This window comes from Camelus bactrianus, chromosome 11, assembly GCF_048773025.1.
Source record: "Camelus bactrianus isolate YW-2024 breed Bactrian camel chromosome 11, ASM4877302v1, whole genome shotgun sequence".
Classification (NCBI taxonomy): Eukaryota; Metazoa; Chordata; class Mammalia; order Artiodactyla; family Camelidae; genus Camelus; species Camelus bactrianus.
In genome coordinates, this window is record NC_133549.1 from 18,538,790 (window position 1) to 18,556,266 (window position 17,477).

Consider the following 17,477-nt stretch of genomic DNA (forward strand, 5'->3'; position numbering starts at 1 on the left):
GGGCAGTTCTGTGCAACCACCCAGGGTCAGCGCTTCACCCCAGGACATTATTCCAGGTGGTGGGTGCAGGGGCTCAGAGTTAAGCATTTTCCCTTTTCATCCTTAAGGATCTGTTTTAAGGCATGTTAGGGGAGAGTAAAACCAGCAATCTAAACCCACGATACAAGGTTTCTTTCTTTAATTAATTAATTAAGTTAAAAAAAAAAAGTCAATTTAGAAATTTAGAAAATAATAAATAAATAATAGGTCATAACGAACAGATTTGGCATAATAAACAAATCATGACGATGGTGTGCCGGTGACGAGGCTGTGGAGCGGCCCGCGCGTATCAGGAGTGTTTGTGACTCGGGCGGGGCTGTCCTCTGGCGGGGCTGTCCTCCAGCGGGGCTGCGGGCTGGCCCTGGGAGCCAGAGACCCATTGCTGGCTGGGCCGAAGGATGGACTCCCTGAGCACCTGCGGACCCTCCTGCCTCTCAGCTGTGTCGGGGAAAACGTCATTACCCGCACAGTACACAAAGTCCCGGGACTCGGAGAGTGAACCGTCTCTTTCCTTCAGCGACAGAGGATTGCTTTTGTAATTCATCCTCTTTAGTTCAAGAGGAAGCAAAAACTAAGGGCTAACTTTCCCAGAGGTTATCCGTTATGGGCTGTGTGTGCAACTTTTGAAATGAAATTAATTTGCTCTTCGGTGTCAGTAAGACAAAGAATTATTCACACATGAATTCATATTATATTTAAAAAGTATGTAACAATACTTGGCAAAACGTATTGAAGCATATAACTAGTTTCTTGAACAAAATTTATAGGTCTTACATTTTCAATATCAATAAACCAGTCACAATACTTTATTACAAGACTTTTGGCCAAAATTGTTTAAAATGACTATTTAAAATCTATAAAGCTAAGCAAGTATCAGACAGTGCTGGAAATAATGAGGTTAAGTGTAACGGATGGTGGTTATTCCTGAAAGATAAAGTTTGAAATCACCTCCTCAAACGTGCTGTAAACTCCCCAGCTCCGCAGAGGCCTGTTCTCACGGCTGAGCTTTTCAGGAAGCAGATTCAGTTAGAGCGCTGGGTGCTTTACGAGGCCGTCTCAAGTGAAATTTTGTTTGTTGCAGAAACGGGCGTGCAGGAGATTAGACGCAGCTGCCCAGGAACGGGGCTGCCCCCCAGGGAAGGCACGCGCCCTGGGGTCCTGGGACAGCGAGGACCCTGAGTCACCAGACCCGCATCCCAGAGGCCACCTCCCTGGACTGAGGCCCGACAGTGGCCAGGGGCGACTAGATGTGGGGGTAGGTTCCTCCTCCTGCCAAACCCGCTGTGCACCCATTTAAGTGTTTAATAGAAAGTGTGAATAACCGCTGTTCTGATTCATCTGTGGCTGTGATTTGTCGAACAGAGTCCTCAGATCGGCAGACGGAGCTCGGCCCAGCCTTGTCCAAGATGCGTTGCAGGGGAATCTGTAAGTACCTTCACCTTCTTGCTGTGACGTGAGAGATAGACTTGTTCGTAAATATTAGATCCATAAAACAAAGTTAATAAAAACGGCAGTTACGTTTCTAAGGAATGAGAGATGTAAATAACAAGGTGCAGGTTGATTTAAGCCTTTCTTAGCGTTCTGCCACATGCGAGCTAATTTGTTTCCAGCTTCAGGTTGGAAATAGAACTCAAAAAATACATTTTAAGTTCTTTAAACAGAGTTCAGACCCATGGATGTGGTTAAAACAGAGATTATTTGCGGACATCTTGGAGGACGGCCCTAATAACCTCAATTACCCAAACAGGAATCAGTGTTGTTTTTAACTTTCCCTCTTTAAGCTTTTCTTTTGTTTGCATCAACTTCACGTAAACCACAGATTTCATAAAGAGCAACACAGTATTGACGCCACTAATTCAAAGGAAAGGGAGGGCTTAACATTGCCAGGGTCAGAGGTCCCGTCTCTGATGCAGTGGTCTCTTGATGCCTTGTGACTAATTTTGAACTTGTTCTGAGAACAGGTTACTATGTCTTTGAAACCTTTGTTATTTTTTTTTTAATTTTAAATTTGCAGTCTTAATAGTGCAATAAAATAAGAGTTGTGTTTAATTTCCACGTAGAAACCAGAAGTGTCTGTGTGTGTGTGTGCGCACACACGCGCGTGCTTGTGCGACTGTGTGAGTGTTTCTAGGATTGCCCCCTGAAGATTTTTAGAGAAGCATTGCTGTTTTTGATAAGCAAAAGATTGAGTCAGTAAATTACAGAGATTCACCTGACACATTGCAGGTGACTGTTTTACAGTGAGAGGCCATGATTTTGTTTTAAACCAAGACCTAGAACTGTTGTCAGTTATCCCTCGTGTGAACCTCTGATCATCTGAAGTCCTTAGACAAATGTGAAAGCAGAGCTTGTTGGCAGACCCACCCCATGAAAATGTGCTTTTCTTTTTGTGCCCAGTCTTCAGGAAGATTTCTACAGGTCACGTTGCCTCCTGCAGCGTGATCCTGAGCACTGGTGAAATCAAGGGTCCCGCAGTGTGAACTTGCTGTATTTCAGTTGATTCGTATAGCTGCCCAGTGTTCCCTGGATCTTGGATAAGTAGTGCTTACCTTGAGAAGCGTGACCCCTTCGTGGGTAAACTATGTCAGTGCTGGTGACTGACTAGGAGCCTGCCTTATCCTCGTCACACTTCTGTGGACCGTGTCTTCAGATCCCCCACCTTCCGGGCAGACACTTGGGATGTAATGTGGGTTCTTAATGTTCTGAGAGGCTGTGCTCTGGCATGAATGGCTTAAAGAAAAAAATTTTGGGCTCAAGCAACTGATTGGATCATTTAAGCTAATATTCTGTTTGAACAACCGCACCTGTTTGATTAGGGTTTTCCTTCCTTTGTAATTCCCCAAGCTTGCCTCTGTATGTTTTGTAGGGAATGAATCTGCCACGCAGGAAACCTATATTGATGTGTAAATACATCATTTTTTTTGTTAATGCATAATGTTCTTTTCATCTAAATTTCAGAAACTGACTTTAAAAAATCAGTTTCCCTTTGTTTGGAGTTATTCTCAATAAAATTTCACCCAGGCTTGGGTGATTTAATATTTACACCCACTATTTCTAAAAGTCTTATGTAAATAAAGATTGAAATGTGAATGTGGAAAGTCACACCTCTTGATATTTGAACAGACTGTAGCTGCATGTATCTTCTAATAATAATACAGCTAGTTTCTCTCTTAAGCTTTTGAAATAATAAGGCACTATTTTTGCATTCTAGAACATCAAAGGGCTCAGGGTTAAATAAAAAGCAAATAGTATTTTTAGAAATGCGCGATCCCAGGGAGAAGTGCTTCACCGTGAGTCACCGATGGGCAGCAAGTCCACATGTCAGAAGACTTTATTAAACACAGCTCCACTCACAGGTGCACCCCATTCACACACGCCTGCCCCGTCCTGGCCCACAGTTCCAGTAGCTGACCCGGGGTGGCGACCTTGGGTCAGAGAGAAGCGAAGGTTTTGCTGGGCAGCTGTGTGGGATTGCTAACAGGAGGCTTGCTGTGCCTCTCAGCTTATTTGGTGCTTTTCCCTGAGAACCTCCTCTGTGTCCCGGGTCTCTGGTGTATTTCTGACCTCAGTGGGGCATCCGCCAATCTGTCTGATCGGTTCTGTTGTGAATTCTCACATGGCGGTCTCAGCTCGCTCTGAGTTGCTGGTGTCTTTCTGCTGCGAAGCTCTTCCTTATTTTTATTGTGAGTCACTGCTCACGTGTGTGAGAGCGTTTTCCTTAGACCTTCCCAAACTCGTTTTCCAGGTCAGCACGCGGGTCTCCTCTCTGTGCTCCCTTCTTGCTGGTTGGATCTGACTGTTGCAGTGATGACTGCTTAGGTGTTTGCTGACAGTTTCTCAGTGATCCCTGTGAAGGCTCAACTCCTAGTACAAGGTGTTATTTAGAAACAGCTTCTCTTAACCCTCAGTCACGTGCTCACATTACTGACAGCTGGAATGAAGCCATCCCCTGTTGGCGTGGTGGGACCGGGTATTCAGGGTGTCCACCCGTAACCCCAGGGCAGCGGCTCTCTGTCCAGTGCTGAAAGTCTGGGATCAGTGCTGATGGTCGCTGTGTCTCCCAGACTCCTTTCCTCCCAGGAGTTGTCCCAAAGCCAGGCCACACCATGCAGCCGGCGGCTTCTCTGGTCAGCTTAGCCCGCGTGGCACAGGGGTCCATGGCAGCCAAGTCATGCTTTTCTTTGCAAATTGTACCCGTTTAATGAAACCTAGCAATCTAGCGAGGCCGTCTCCACAGTAACCACAGAAAGATGCACAAAAGGCAGGTGGGCATGCCCAGGCAGAACAGATTTGCGGGGTTCACGTGTCCTTAGCACCCCGGTTTCCAAGTTCACCTGGCCTCTGATAATCTGTAGCTCCACAGCTGAGGGGCCACCCTCAGATTTTATTGGCTCAGCGCTGCAGTAAGTTGTCTGTTTTCTCTCAGCTCCATTCCCCACCCTTGTCTCCCCTGCTCAGTGTCTTAAAGTCTGGTTTCTGACCGTGGACACTAGAGTGGAGTCAGGAGGCAGGGGGCATGACTCCGCACCCCTCCCCCACCCAAAGCAGCCTCTCAGCACCTCTCTCCAGGGTCCTCGCTCCTGCAGAGTTGTCCGCCTTGGTCCCAACTCCTGCTGGGAGGCACCTGCTCCCGCCCAAGAGAGGGGCCCTCCTGGGGGATGTCTGCCCCCCTCCCCTGTGTAGCGTCTCTTCTCTTGCTCATTTGTGCAGTTGAATCCTGTACTAAGCGGCCTCTGTTTGAAACACCTGGATTGATTTCTCTCTTTTTTTTTTTTTTTTTTTTTTGGGTGGGTGGTGGTTTGGTTTCTCTTTTTGGACTGAATCTACCTGGGCCATTCCTCTAAGGAGTGGACAAAACCACCTGAAAACAGAGATTGCTGTCTGAAACACAGGCACTGGGTCCTTGCAGTCCCGCTGCAGCCGCGGGCTCCTGGCCCAGCGAGCACCGCACCCTGGAGCGTGCAGAGCCGGCCCACCGGGCGGCGCGGTGGAGTTGAGTGCCTGGGCGTGAACTTGAAAAAGACAGTCAGGCCCTGTGTGTTGCCCCTGACCGGTGTTCCTTTGCTTTTGTTCACCTGGTGTTACTGGGGTTTATTACCCAAGCTGGTAGTGAATTGCCACATAAAAGCCAACGTGCAAAGCATTGTTTTGGGTATTGTGGGCTACCCGCCCCCGCCCCCAGCAAGCTGATCTTGCGTAACAGCCTGTCATTAGTGCTGAGGGCAGATACAGAGTGTTAGTAAGTTTCTCTGCTCCTCACTTTCTGGCAGTGAGATGCCCTGCCTGACAGCGTGTGTGGGGGGAGGAGGCGGCAGTGCGGGGCCACAGCTGGGGGCAGTGGGGGGCGTTTGGCCCATCCTGTTGTCTGGGTTTAGTTTTTCCTGTCGGGACAGCAGGAGGAGCCCTGGTGTGATTATTCTGATTCTAAATGGATGCATTTTTCCCCTTGTACTTCTTTTTGTCTCCAAATGGGCGACCTTTAAAACAATTGCTTTATTTTATTTACCTGTCATTAGTAACTGCTTCTTACCCCTGTAGCATCTGTAAGTACTGCCCTGAAACAGGACCGGACCCAGAAGCCGGTGTAAACGAGGTCCTCCTGCTCTCCTGTGCCCGCAGGGACACGGGTGCTGCCTGTGCTGGACGGTGGCCCAGGTGTCAGGCCAGGAGCAAGCAGTCTGACGTGGACTGAGAAGGACCGAGGCACAGTGGTTCGCACTTTGTGTCCCGTCTCAGCGACAGCTACTGCTTGTCAGTCCTTTATTCTTATATCCCAAGAGAGAGAAACGCAGTCATAGGGGATCAGCGTGAATCTCATGGATCATTCTGAAGGAATCACACTGTACTCTGTGCATTTCCCCCCAGGTTTGCCAGGGGTCCCAGTCATTGGTCTTACCCTGTCCGTTTACAGATGAGGGACATAAGGTCCACAACGGTTAGGTGACGGGCCTGCCACATGCCGTGGTGGACAGGGAGGCTGGGCTGCAGAGCTCAGGCCACAGCCCTGTCCTTCCTGCCCTCCAGGCTGGCCTGTGCCACGGCCGGTGTGCCAGCATCCCTCCCCGAACTGCACACAGCAGCCGCTCTTCCAGCCTCTGGGACATGCAGCAGTGAGACCGTGGGTCCTGGACGCAGTGAGGGCTTCTTGCTGAGACACAGGGCTGGATTTTTCAGACCATGGAGGAAGGAGCTGGCCAGGAGAGGAGGTGGCTTTGGCAGCTCAACCAGACGGGAATTCCGAAACATGAGTCCGAATGGGCCTGCTGACAGAATCTTTGGGTATAGCTTCTAACAGCAAATGTTTTTTCTGAACTATGGATACTAGAAAAGTAATTTAAAATTTTTTCAACTGTGTGTTGAGATGATTTCCAGGCTGTGAAGAAACAGAGAGCCTTCAGGTGACCAGAAGAACAAAACTAGAACGTCTTTCTCTAGGGATAAAATGCTATACTGTGAAGAGATGTGAAATGAATTTTCACAGACAAGTTAGCATTTTAAGAAAAATGCTATTTAGATTTTCCGCAAGCATGTTGTCTAAGCAAATGCAAGTGTGCCCCCTCCTGCTACAGATAAGAACACTGAATGATAGTTGATCGTGTCAGTGAAGAAAGCAGCAGACCAGAGGCAGACCCACCACTGTGGCTGTGTCAGGAGGTCTGGCTTGTGTTGGGTTTGGTCCTAGAACGGTTGGGGTTTAGAATTCTGATGTCCAGAGATAGGTGTGCCTTTGGCCAGTGGAGTTGTGGGAGCTAGAATTTGGACCCCTGCATGAAGTTCTCTGCTTTGAAGATCTGCCTGTCCCTTCAAAGGGGATTAGAAATTAAAATACCAGGCCATACTTGGCTGTGGGCTCCATGTTTATTCTGCCTCAATGGTGCAAGAACCAAAAGTTGAGGTATTAACATAAAAATAGGTACAGACATCGGAGGTGGTGCACAGCTCAGTGGTGGAGTGCGTGCCCCCCGTGCTTGAGGTCCTGGGTTCAATCCCCAGCACCTCCATTAAAATAAATACATCAACCTAATTACCTGCCCCCCAAGACAAACGAACAAAAATAGACACAGACTGTTAAAAGTCTGAAGCTGTTGGATAGTGGCAGATGCGGGATCATCCTGGAGGCACGCTTCCCCACCCAGAGCATGCAGGCCCCAGGGACAGACGAGCTGGCACCACAGAGGAGGTCCTGGCAGGAAGATGTACGCTCCGTAAACAGACCCAGCACGGGGGAGCCGGGGCCGGGGTGGGGCATCGGGAACCATAACAAGCAGAACACAAACCTGCAAAAATCGAATTAATAAAAGAGCCTAAAGTGCGCTATAAAGGTAAGTGTTTTTTAAAATTTTAATGATTGAAAAAGGAAGAAAGCCATAATGAAAAAGAATATGAAAAAGGAATTGGGAGGTTAAAAAAAAAACTTTTAAAAGTGAATGAATGATATGGTCATTAAAGTGAGAAAGAGTTGTCAGGTTAGACACCAAGACAGAGTCAGTGAACTAGGGGATTTATCTGGGGAAATCCTTCAGACCACGGCAGGAGGTGGAGAGATGAGAACTGCAAGTCTGGCTAGCAGAGGAAGGAATGAGACGGCCCGTCCGGAAATCCAGAAGGGAGGAATCGAGAGCAGGAGAGGAAATGAAAGTGCAGAGCACGGCGGCTGGGCTTGCCCAGGGCGGAGGGAAGGCTCGTGTCGCCAGACAGCTTTGAGGCAGAAGAGCGAGGTGAGGGGGACCACGTGTCATGGGTCCAGGTGTGTTACAAAGCTGTGCTGGTTACGACAGCGTTGTTGGCCTTGGGACAGACAGGCAGACCAAGGGATAAAGTCGAGGGCTTTCGACATGCGTGTGTGGCAGCTGGACATATTAGAGGATGTGACACAAGTCCGTCGAGAATGACGGGGTGCTCTCTAAGTTGTGCTGGGACAGCCGGCTCTCCGTGTATGAGGAAAAGTAAAATTAGGTCTATCTCACATAAAAGTCAGTTCTGGAAAGTAGGGGAGGGTAAGAGCCTAAATGAGAAAAACAAAGCAACAGCAACAACAAAACTTTAAAACCTTACACTAGAAAGTACAGCAGAATATGTTTGTGACATTGGGAAGACTGATAAAACCAGTAAGCCCAAAGGGTAAGGACTGACACATTCCACCACGTGTAAGACAAGTTGCGTACCAGGATTCCTCCGTCACCGGCTGAGAAGGTAAAGCAGGGACGACACACAGCAACACTCGACACAGCAGCAGGTAAACGGGGGCAGTGTGTGCACTGGCGCTCGGAGAGGAGGCGGCCCGGCAGGTGTCACTGGACGTTCAACCTCACCATTAACCAAGGGCTTGCAAGGGAAAGCATCAAATTAGCAGAAGTAGAACTGTGATGCTGTAAGTGGGGGTGTGGCGCTGACGGATCATCGACCTCATGGGAGGCGTGTAGCTCAGCACGTTGACCTGTAGAGCAGTGGCTAGTACAGGTGATGGTGGGTATCCCTGTGACCTGGACGTTTCGGTCCTAGGTCTGTACCCTCACAGATGCCCAAGGAAACGTGTGCACAGTAATTGTAGCACTGTTTGCTTAGCAGAAAGCCAGAAACAACATGCATGTCCATCAGTAGGAGAGTGGATAAAGGACGCAGTGTATATTTATTCAGCGAAATATACACAGTAGTGAAAATGGAGGAACTTCAAAAAGGAAATTACAGAAAGATATGTATGGAATGATAACATTTAGATATAATTTTCAACATGTGAAAATCAGTACATGTTAACTATGGGGGGATGGTATAGCTCAGTGGTAGGATGCATACCTACCATGCATGAGGTCCTGGGTTCAATCCCCAGTACCTCCATTAAAAAAGTAAATAATAAACCTCCTCCCCCCCCCAAAATAAAAACAATAAAATAAGAAAAAAGTTTAAAAAATACATATTAACTAAAACAACAGAAACATTTCTGAGAGAGACATTAAGTTTATCACAACGAGGTTATTTCTACTTAGGGAGTGAGGGCTCAGGTTACAGCAGGTGTTTCAATTATATCTGTTTTGTTTAATCTCTGAAGCTACGTGATGGCTCACGAGTGTTAGTTACATTGCTGTCTATACTTTTTTGTATTCCTGAAAAGTCACAGTGAGTCTTGACGTGACGTATCTGCGCGTCCATCTTGGTGAAACCACATGACATAAAACAATTCTGGACGACTGCCAGGGGGAAGGACCGGTACCGAGGAAGGAGCAGTGGTCTGACTGACAGCAGACCTCCTTCAGGAACAGTAGATACCACAGACCTTGGCATATCCTGTCTGAAACGCTAAGGGGACCGTCCTGTATGAACATGCAGGCTGGCTGTATGAGGCTTAGAGCTGGGATGGCCAGTGCAGTGGGAATTCCCTTCCCCCATAGGAATTCACGTACCAAAATTGACTTCAGAAGAGAGAACATGGACCAATCACAATGGAAACATTTGGGAAAGTTCTCAAAAGCTACCATTCCACATGGTTTTATAGGTTAAGGGAAATCCTGTGTGAAGGAACACATGAATGACTGGCATTAGAAGAACTACTACATCGTTTGGTCAAAGGAGACGGGAGAAAAAAGATGGTCTTGACAGATACAGAAACAGTGCTCAGTTACTCCAAATCTCATGACAGAAACAGTGCTCAGTTACTCCAAATCCCACTCATGACAAAGAGTCCGCAAACCAGAAGCAGAAGGGTTCATCCCGGCAAGAAGCGTTTCCTTTGATGAAGAGAAAACTTTGCTAACTGTCACCACTTCTGCTTACCAGAGTTCCTAACTCAGATAGTTAAACAAGAAAAAAGAAGCAATGGCTTTAAGAATTGGGAAGGAAAAAAATGAAATTGTTGTTTCCTGATGCTTTAATTATCTGCAAAGAAAATCTACTGATAAACTAGTAGAACTAGTGTTCAGCAAAGTTGTTGAACGTTAAGATGAACATGCAAAAACAGGATGGATGAGCAGATAGAGAAACTGGTACACACACAATGGAATATTACTCAGCCACAAAAAGGAGGAAATCCTACCACTTGCCACAAGATGGATGGACTTTGGGGCATTGTGCTAAGTGAAATCAGTCAGACAGAAAAAGACAAAATTGTATGATCTCGCTTCCATGTGGAATCTTAAAAAACAAAACAACAAGCTCATAGATGGAGAGAACAGATTGGTGGTTGCCAGAGGTGGCGGGTGACAAGACCTCCCACTCATGGTGGCGCAGTGTCTGGCCCTGGGACTCAGGGCGTGGGCATCATGGTGTTCGGAGTCTCTCTCAGTCCCACGCGGCCAGACCTTCAGACGGTCCCTGCCTGTGTGCGCCATGAGCCCTGGCTCATCATCACAGACAATTCTGTTGTTCTGGAACATTCTCACCTGCTGTTCTCACTGCCTGGGATGCCGTCTCCCACCTTGTGAGATTCTGCTGTGCCTTCACGGTCCAGCTGAGAGACCTCTCGTGTGACGCCGTCCCAGGCCCCTCATCAGGTCGACCTGTGGCCACCACAGCATCCTGTTCTGACCGCCCAGATGATCCTTCCGTGTGAAACAGGGAGTCCTGGATCTCCCCTGTTGGGTCCCCATGACTCAGGGCAGCACCCACCTTCCAGGAAGCAGGGATGCCATCGTGGACCAGACCACTTTGTGCCCCCACTTCCTGGCCCACTGCTCCCCTCCTTGCCTCAGCTGGCCCAGGGCGCCTGTCGCCACCCTGGTGGTCTCGGAGAGCAGGGGTGCCCTGCCAGCCTCCGCCTGGCGGGGGCACCGAGCCACGCTGCTCTCTGCCGGGACAGAGGCCAAGTGTGGTCAAGATTTCTGGACGCTGGACAAGACCTCTCACTCGGGGTGGCGCAGTGTCTGGCCCTGGGTCCGCCCCGGCCGCCTGGTTCTCCCAGCCCCTTCTGCAGGTGAGGCTGGGGAGACACGAGGTCTGTGCCCGGAGACAGGGCGGGCGGAGGGCCCTGGGGGGTCCTTCCGAACCTGGGTTTCTTCCAGACCCTGGCCCCCTGCGAGGGCCCCCCCTGCGGTGCTTTTGTGTTACACCCATTCTGTATTTAGATAACATCATTTTAAAAAATTCTGTTTCTGAGTATGCAAGTGATGCTTTTATCCCCTCTCCTCCCCCTCATAGAACTGTGGGAGAGAAGAGAAGTAGCATTTATTGAGAACATTCTATGCACCAGGTGTAGGAAGTGGTTTGAGTATCTTAATTGTAACATTTTATATATATTCTGTAAATACGTGCTTACCTCAGAAATAAGGGTTAGCTCAGTCGTTTTAAATGCTGTGTTTTGTGTTGGTGAACGTACAGCCAAGGTAAATTTATTCCCTGGTGTGCTGTTTATTGCAGGGACATTTTAACCACACCGGGGATCGGTAGAAGATGCGAGGTGAGGAAGGACGATTCCGACGGTGGTCTGGAACCCGTGTGCGCCGGCGAGTGTGACCCTGTCCCGGACGGGGCTGGGTGCCCCCCTGCTCCACAGCAGGTGACTCCCCGTCCTCCGCGCCAGGGCCAGGGGGACCCCACGCTGCAGAGGAGCCTCTCAGCGCCGTCACTTACCGAGCCTCTGCTCATGTGCATGTTACTCGAGGAGATCGGCTGCTTTATTTAGAAGTTAAAAAGAAAATTCAGTGTCAGACTTCCTGTGAGGTTTGAGAACCCCGTGGCTTAGGGGGCCCCATCCAGATGCAGCCCCACTTTAAACTTCTCAGTCATCTTGTGGACGCGGCCAGGGCTGCTTGTGGACTCTTTTTTAATTAAAAATCTTATTTTTATATTGAAAATGTTTTGTAACCTTAAGCTGAATTTACTAAATGCTACTCCCCGTCTGTTCTCTGTGATTCCCCGACGGAAGTTACCAGGCGCGGAACCCCTTTGACATTAAAATGGAGATTTCTCGTTTTCTCTCGGGTTTCCGGTGTATCGTCTGCCTGTGGAGACCGGCGCTGTTTCCCTGGGTCTGCAGGCTCCCTGAGATGCCCCGTCACCTTGGAGGTGGGTCCTGGTGAGACCACTGGGTCTAGACCTGCTCCGGGGTCCTTCCTCCTAGAGCCGGGACGGACGGAGCCCTGTGCTCTCCGTTTCCCTCGTCTTGTCCTCATGGCTGTGTCCTCTGCCAGTGGCCGTCCCACAGCGCCCACGTCCTGAGGAGCCCGTCCATAAGCCATCACGGTGTGTGGTCGTGGAGGGCACGTCGCACTGGGAAGACAGGACAGAAGAAGAGAGGGCGCTGAAGGGGAACTAGTGCCACACCATTTGTGACATGGGCTATCCAGTGTCACAGGACACGCTGCCAGGTGGCGAGGTGGAAAGCTGGCTTTTCTGCCCCCAGCATCTCTGGAGGTCATGAGACATTTAACCCAAAGTAAGATCGCAGAGCTGCGACTTGAGCAAGTGCCAGCTGAGGCCGAGAGAAAGTGTTTGAGATCTGTGGCCTTAAATACAGTTTTTAAAGAGCTTTCGTTTGCTCCTCTCTTTTCAGAATGAGATAGACATCTTATTCTTTATGGAAAACACAAAAATTCTTAGACTGACAACATTTTGTTTTTGTATGTAAGCCCCCTCCCCCAATTCAAGGGGAGAAGATGTCCACATACTTGAGCTGAGGGTTTGGTAGTTGAAGCAGCACAAACCCCGAGCTGCTCAAATGAATCGAAAGCTTTTCTGGGGTGGAAGAGACCCTGGGATCCGCCCTGCCTGGTGGGGAACACGTTACCTCTTGGGTTTGGGCCAGGGGGACATGGGTCGGGCCTCCTCTCCCCATGTCACCAGCGCCTCAGCCTCGTTCCAGCCCGCGAGGGGGTCTGATGACCTGCGGACTGGCTAGCGTGAATCCTGGGATGTGCACGAGGGCCCAGCCGCCGCTCAGGGCCTGTCCCCTGCCCTGTCACTCGGGCCCGCTGCAGCCAGAGCGGGCGTTCTCTGCAAGAGCAGGACACACGTCTAACGTGAACATGCCCGGAGGGGTGCGGTGACGCCGGCCGCACGTGAGAACCGGCCGTTTTATCCAATTTCCTCCAGCCCTTAGATCGTAAGGAGAAAACGCAGCGTGGGACCGCTCGCCCCGGGCCCCCTGGGAGGTGTGGTCTCCGTGTTCTCAGTCAGCTGAGGACAGGCCATCAGTAGGGCGCGCCGAGAGCTAGGCGTCCAGAACCATCTCTACACCCAGAGCCCAGCTCGCCGGCCCTCCGGCCCAGCAGAGACGGTGCAGCAGAGCCTCGGGGCACGTCCTCCAGCCAAGCCCCTCCTGGCCCGCGGCCTCACCTCCTGCTCCAGAATTGTCCCTACCCCCACCCCCAGCCTGCCTCCTTCTGCGCCCTGCAGCCTGAAATATATAGGGAAATGACATTTCAGTAAAACATTTTTGTTTAATTGGCTTTTTTTATGATTATAAAAATATTTGTTCATTGTAGAAGAATGTGGAAAACAGCCACCCCGCACCACCACGCTCGGCCCGCCGGCGGGCTGCCTCCCGGTGTGGGCGTCTCTGATTCCCAACTGAAGGTTCTGTCATGAACGTTCTCCTGCGTCATTGTAGGAAAACATCATTTTAAGAGGTGGCAGGGGTTTCCACCGTGGGAATAGCAGGCCATCGTTTTGACGGCTCTGACACTAACTGGGCCCTTTTGTTGGGAAGGGCCGTCTGTAGAGTGTCTCAGTAAGTGTGGAGCAGCTCTCTGTCTGCCGGGAGGTGATGTGATGTGACAGGCAGGATCCTGCTGGGATCACCTGGGAGAGCCGCCCGGGGACCTCGCTCAGGAACCACCTCCCCCTGCCAGGTTCGTTTGTCGGCACCGCAGGTCCTGAAACAGATTAGCTAATTCGCAAAACCTGCACGGGCTTCGCGAAGCTGGGTGTTGACACACCCGTGAGGAGCATGAAATGTGATTATCCCTTTCCAGCGCTTCATCTTTGCTTTCCTCTCACACCCTGAGGAAACAGGCTGGCATCTGTGTGTGTACACTTCCATGAGATAAACTTTCAGTTTGTTCTTTAATCCTGATCTGTCATTATTTGCTTTTTGTGTAGGGACAAGAATACCAGAATATACCTTTTATCATTTCACAAAGTAAATTTATAATGGCTTCCAAACTTTTGAACAAATTACAAAACTGTTGGAAAATTCAAAAGCATGGTAAACGTAACATATCGAAGAGATACTAACATCACTCAAAATGTTTTGCCTCCTTTTGAAAAACATTTATTTCCACATTTTTTTAACACATTTCAAAATTATAGTTCAAATACATACTAATTAGAGAAAAAAATTTTAATTCTAGATAAGTGAAAATGAAATATAAATGTGAAAGTCATCCATAATCCCGTGGCTCAGATCATTTATGCCAACGTTTCAACGTGTATCCTTATAAAACTTCCTTCTGAGCACACACATCCATAAGCCTGTACTTAAAAAAACTTTTAAAACAGTTATTTTATTTATAGTACAATTTAATTTACTTCATTTATTTATTTTGGGGGTAATTAGGTTTATTTATTTTTAATGGAGGTGCTGGTGGTTGAACCCAGGACCTGGTGCATGCCAAGCATGTGCTCTACCCCTGAGCTGCACCCTCCCTCGTATAAGCCTATGTATACTTTCAATACTTTTAACATCACGCACATCGTCTCCTGCCAGTCACGTGTGTTAGGTTGTTATTTTAAAGGGCTGCAGAGTATTTATTCCATCAAATGGAAACACATGGTGTGGTAGCCCACTCTCCTCCTAAAGTGCATCTAAGTTATTTTCATTGATTGATTCATTCATTTGTTTATTCATCTACTTGCTATTACAAAAATTGCTGGATAAATATTCTTGCACACATTTTTATAAAGTTTTTCAGTTGTATTCATGAGAGAAGATTCTAGAAGTTGCATTGCTGGGTCAGAGGGTGCATCCTGGTTCTCTGCCGTCTGGAAAGGTGGTCCCAGGAGCTTTTGTCCCCTCCATTTCCCCAGCACTGACTAGAACCCACTTTTTTTTTTTTTTCAACTTGTAACGTTTTGAACACACACAAACTAGGCAGAGTGAACAGGACAAGGAGCTCCTTGCCCTCTGACCATTGACCTCTGACCAGCTCCAACAGCGGTCTCACTCACCGCCCACCTCGCCTCCCCTCCCTGTGCACTGGAAGCGGGTCCGACATAATCTTAGTTCATCTCTGATTATTTCAGTCTGTCCTCCCAAAGGGACATGTAAAAAGCATACCCACAATACGACTGTCAGTCCTCAAGGTTTACAATTATTCCTCATATTATGAAGTCTCCAGTCTTTGACCAGATTCCTACTTGCCTCTTAGATTCATAGACGATTGTTTTTATTTTGTTTTGTTTCTTACGACTTGTTTGAGTCGGGATCCAGACAAGTTCCCTGTACCTGACGGGTTGCTGGGTCCGAGTCTCTCCTGACCGCGGGTCTCCCTTCCTCCTCTTCCCCTGTGTGCTGTGTTTTCAGGAAGTCAGTTTGTTCGAGGAGTTCGTGTCGAGATGTTGCTCGCTGCATCTCTGTCATGTTTTACCTGCTCCTCCTTACTCTGTGCCTCCTGTACATCGGTAGTTGATCCAGAAGCTTGATCGGATTCAATTTTGGTTTATTTGGCAAAAGTTCTTGTTTGATCCCTGCCGGTCTGACCTTTGCATCAACTTTGTAGTTTTAACACGCAGGTCCTGCGTTGCGTTTCTGACGTGTGTATCTGCCACCCGCGTGTCCTTGGTGAACGTCCCGTTTTTGCCCGTTTTCCTGTCGGGGTGCATGCCTTTGTTATTTATTTTTGAGAGTTTAAACAGTAAGGCGTTAAGGCTGTTTTTCTCCCACTTGTTACAAATATTTTTCCCCACTTAATATTTTTCACTTTCTTTTCAGTGATGTCTGTGATCTCCTTTGCTAGAAGTGTTTAGCTGTCACACCTGCTAGCCTCTTTTCAGTTTGTTTCTAGTCTTGGAGTCATTGAAAAGGTCTTCCTTTCCCCAAGACTGTGTACATGATATGAACTGACAAGTAAATTATGCGTCTACATTTTTGCATAATTCTGATTTAATTTTTAACGTGTAAAACTTTACTCTAGCTACAAAGTTTGGGGGCACAAAGGGCAGAATGTCTAATTCTGTTTTCCCCCAAATATTAACCAGTTATTCTAACCACATCTTTCTGCACTGATTGTAAATTCCCCTTCTACCATATACAGAATTGCTTCTGTACTTTCTCTTCTGTTCTTTGATCTGTCTTTCTCATCTGGTGGCTGAACACTGTGTGTGTGTGTGTGTGTGTGTGTGTGTGTGTGTGTGTGTGTGTGATGTGTATAACTGCAGGATAAGCAGTACGTTCACTATATTGAGATCTATCACCTAGAGACATGGTACGTGTACATTTTACACTTTTAATGTGTGTATCTAAAAGTTTTCTCTTTTTTCTGATGTTTGTCTTGTTTTGTTAGTATACGTCTTACACTTTAAGCTCAGCCCTAGGCAGTCTTTTTTCCGTAATATTTTCTGATTATAAATGTTATACTGGATCATTTCCTGAAAATTCACTGTTTAAAACTCAGTAGGACATTTTCCCCCAAATGTGAAGCGAAGGAAGCTAGTCTTCAGTGAGTGAGCAACACTGGATCAGACGCTATACTTAATTACCATTTTTAATCCTCAAAAAACCCTTTGAGAGGAGAATTATCCTGCCTGTACTGAGAATGGAGGTTCAGCGAGGCCAAGTCACTTACCCACAGCCAGCCCAGGACGCTTAGACCCAGCACCTGCCCTCCAGACCCAGGCTCCTGGGTCACGGGCAGGAGGGTCTGGTCAACAGGTGGACGCCCTAGGTTGGCAGCAGGGGTGCCGGGACTGTGTGCTTTGAATCAGCTCCTGGGAGATGCCTTTGACCACAATGAGAACTGGGGCGTCCCCGAGTCACTTAGGATCCCGTGACATGGGACCTTAATGGAGGTGCAGGCCCTTCCCTGGTTCCAGGGTGGAAGGCACTCCGTTTTTCTGAAACAACTGAGCCTTTTACTTCCCAGTCCAGGAAGTCCCAGACTCAGCGCCCAGTGCCTGGTGGATGTGGGGTCAGGGCCGAGCTCTCCGGTCAAGTTCTGCTACGAGCCCTCGCCAGCACCTGACGTCCTTCATGTTGGACCGCCTACCCCACAGCTTACATAGAGTATAAATAGCCATCTGTCCCAAGAACTAAGCAGGAATGCCCTCCAGGTGACCATCCAGCAAGGGGCAGAAGCATCTGTCCCCAATCCAGTTTCCTTAGTTCCTTAGTTCCTCAGCTCCCAGTCCGGCTGAGGGTGAGCAGCGTGGAATGGCTCCCGGATGGCAAGGAGGTTTGACCTGAGCTGCGGCTCCGAGCGGCCAGAAGGCCAGGTAGTCGGGGAAAGAGAGGCCACGCGCGTCTCACGCCCGGGGGCCGTCCCTGGTTCCCTCGGTGACCGGTGGGGACAGAC

General features: G+C 48.6%; 1 protein-coding gene and 1 non-coding gene across 7 annotated transcripts in view; both read left to right on the plus strand.

Annotated features, from left to right (window-relative positions):
- Window positions 1-17,477, plus strand: part of C11H10orf143 (chromosome 11 C10orf143 homolog) — a 69,614-nt gene that overhangs the window by 22,886 nt on the left and 29,251 nt on the right. For 5 of the 6 annotated variants that reach the window (XM_074373368.1, XM_045514911.2, XM_074373369.1 and 2 more), the window contains exons 2-3: window positions 1,121-1,294; window positions 1,402-1,464. In XM_074373368.1, the coding sequence (XP_074229469.1) occupies window positions 1,121-1,294; window positions 1,402-1,464 (237 nt within the window). Of the gene's footprint in view, window positions 1-1,120; window positions 1,295-1,401; window positions 1,465-11,385; window positions 11,944-17,477 lie in introns of those variants that run through there. The other variant, XM_074373372.1, reaches the window with a different exon arrangement.
- Window positions 8,802-8,874, plus strand: TRNAG-ACC (transfer RNA glycine (anticodon ACC)). The gene has a single exon. It is a non-coding gene; the product is annotated as a tRNA-Gly (tRNA).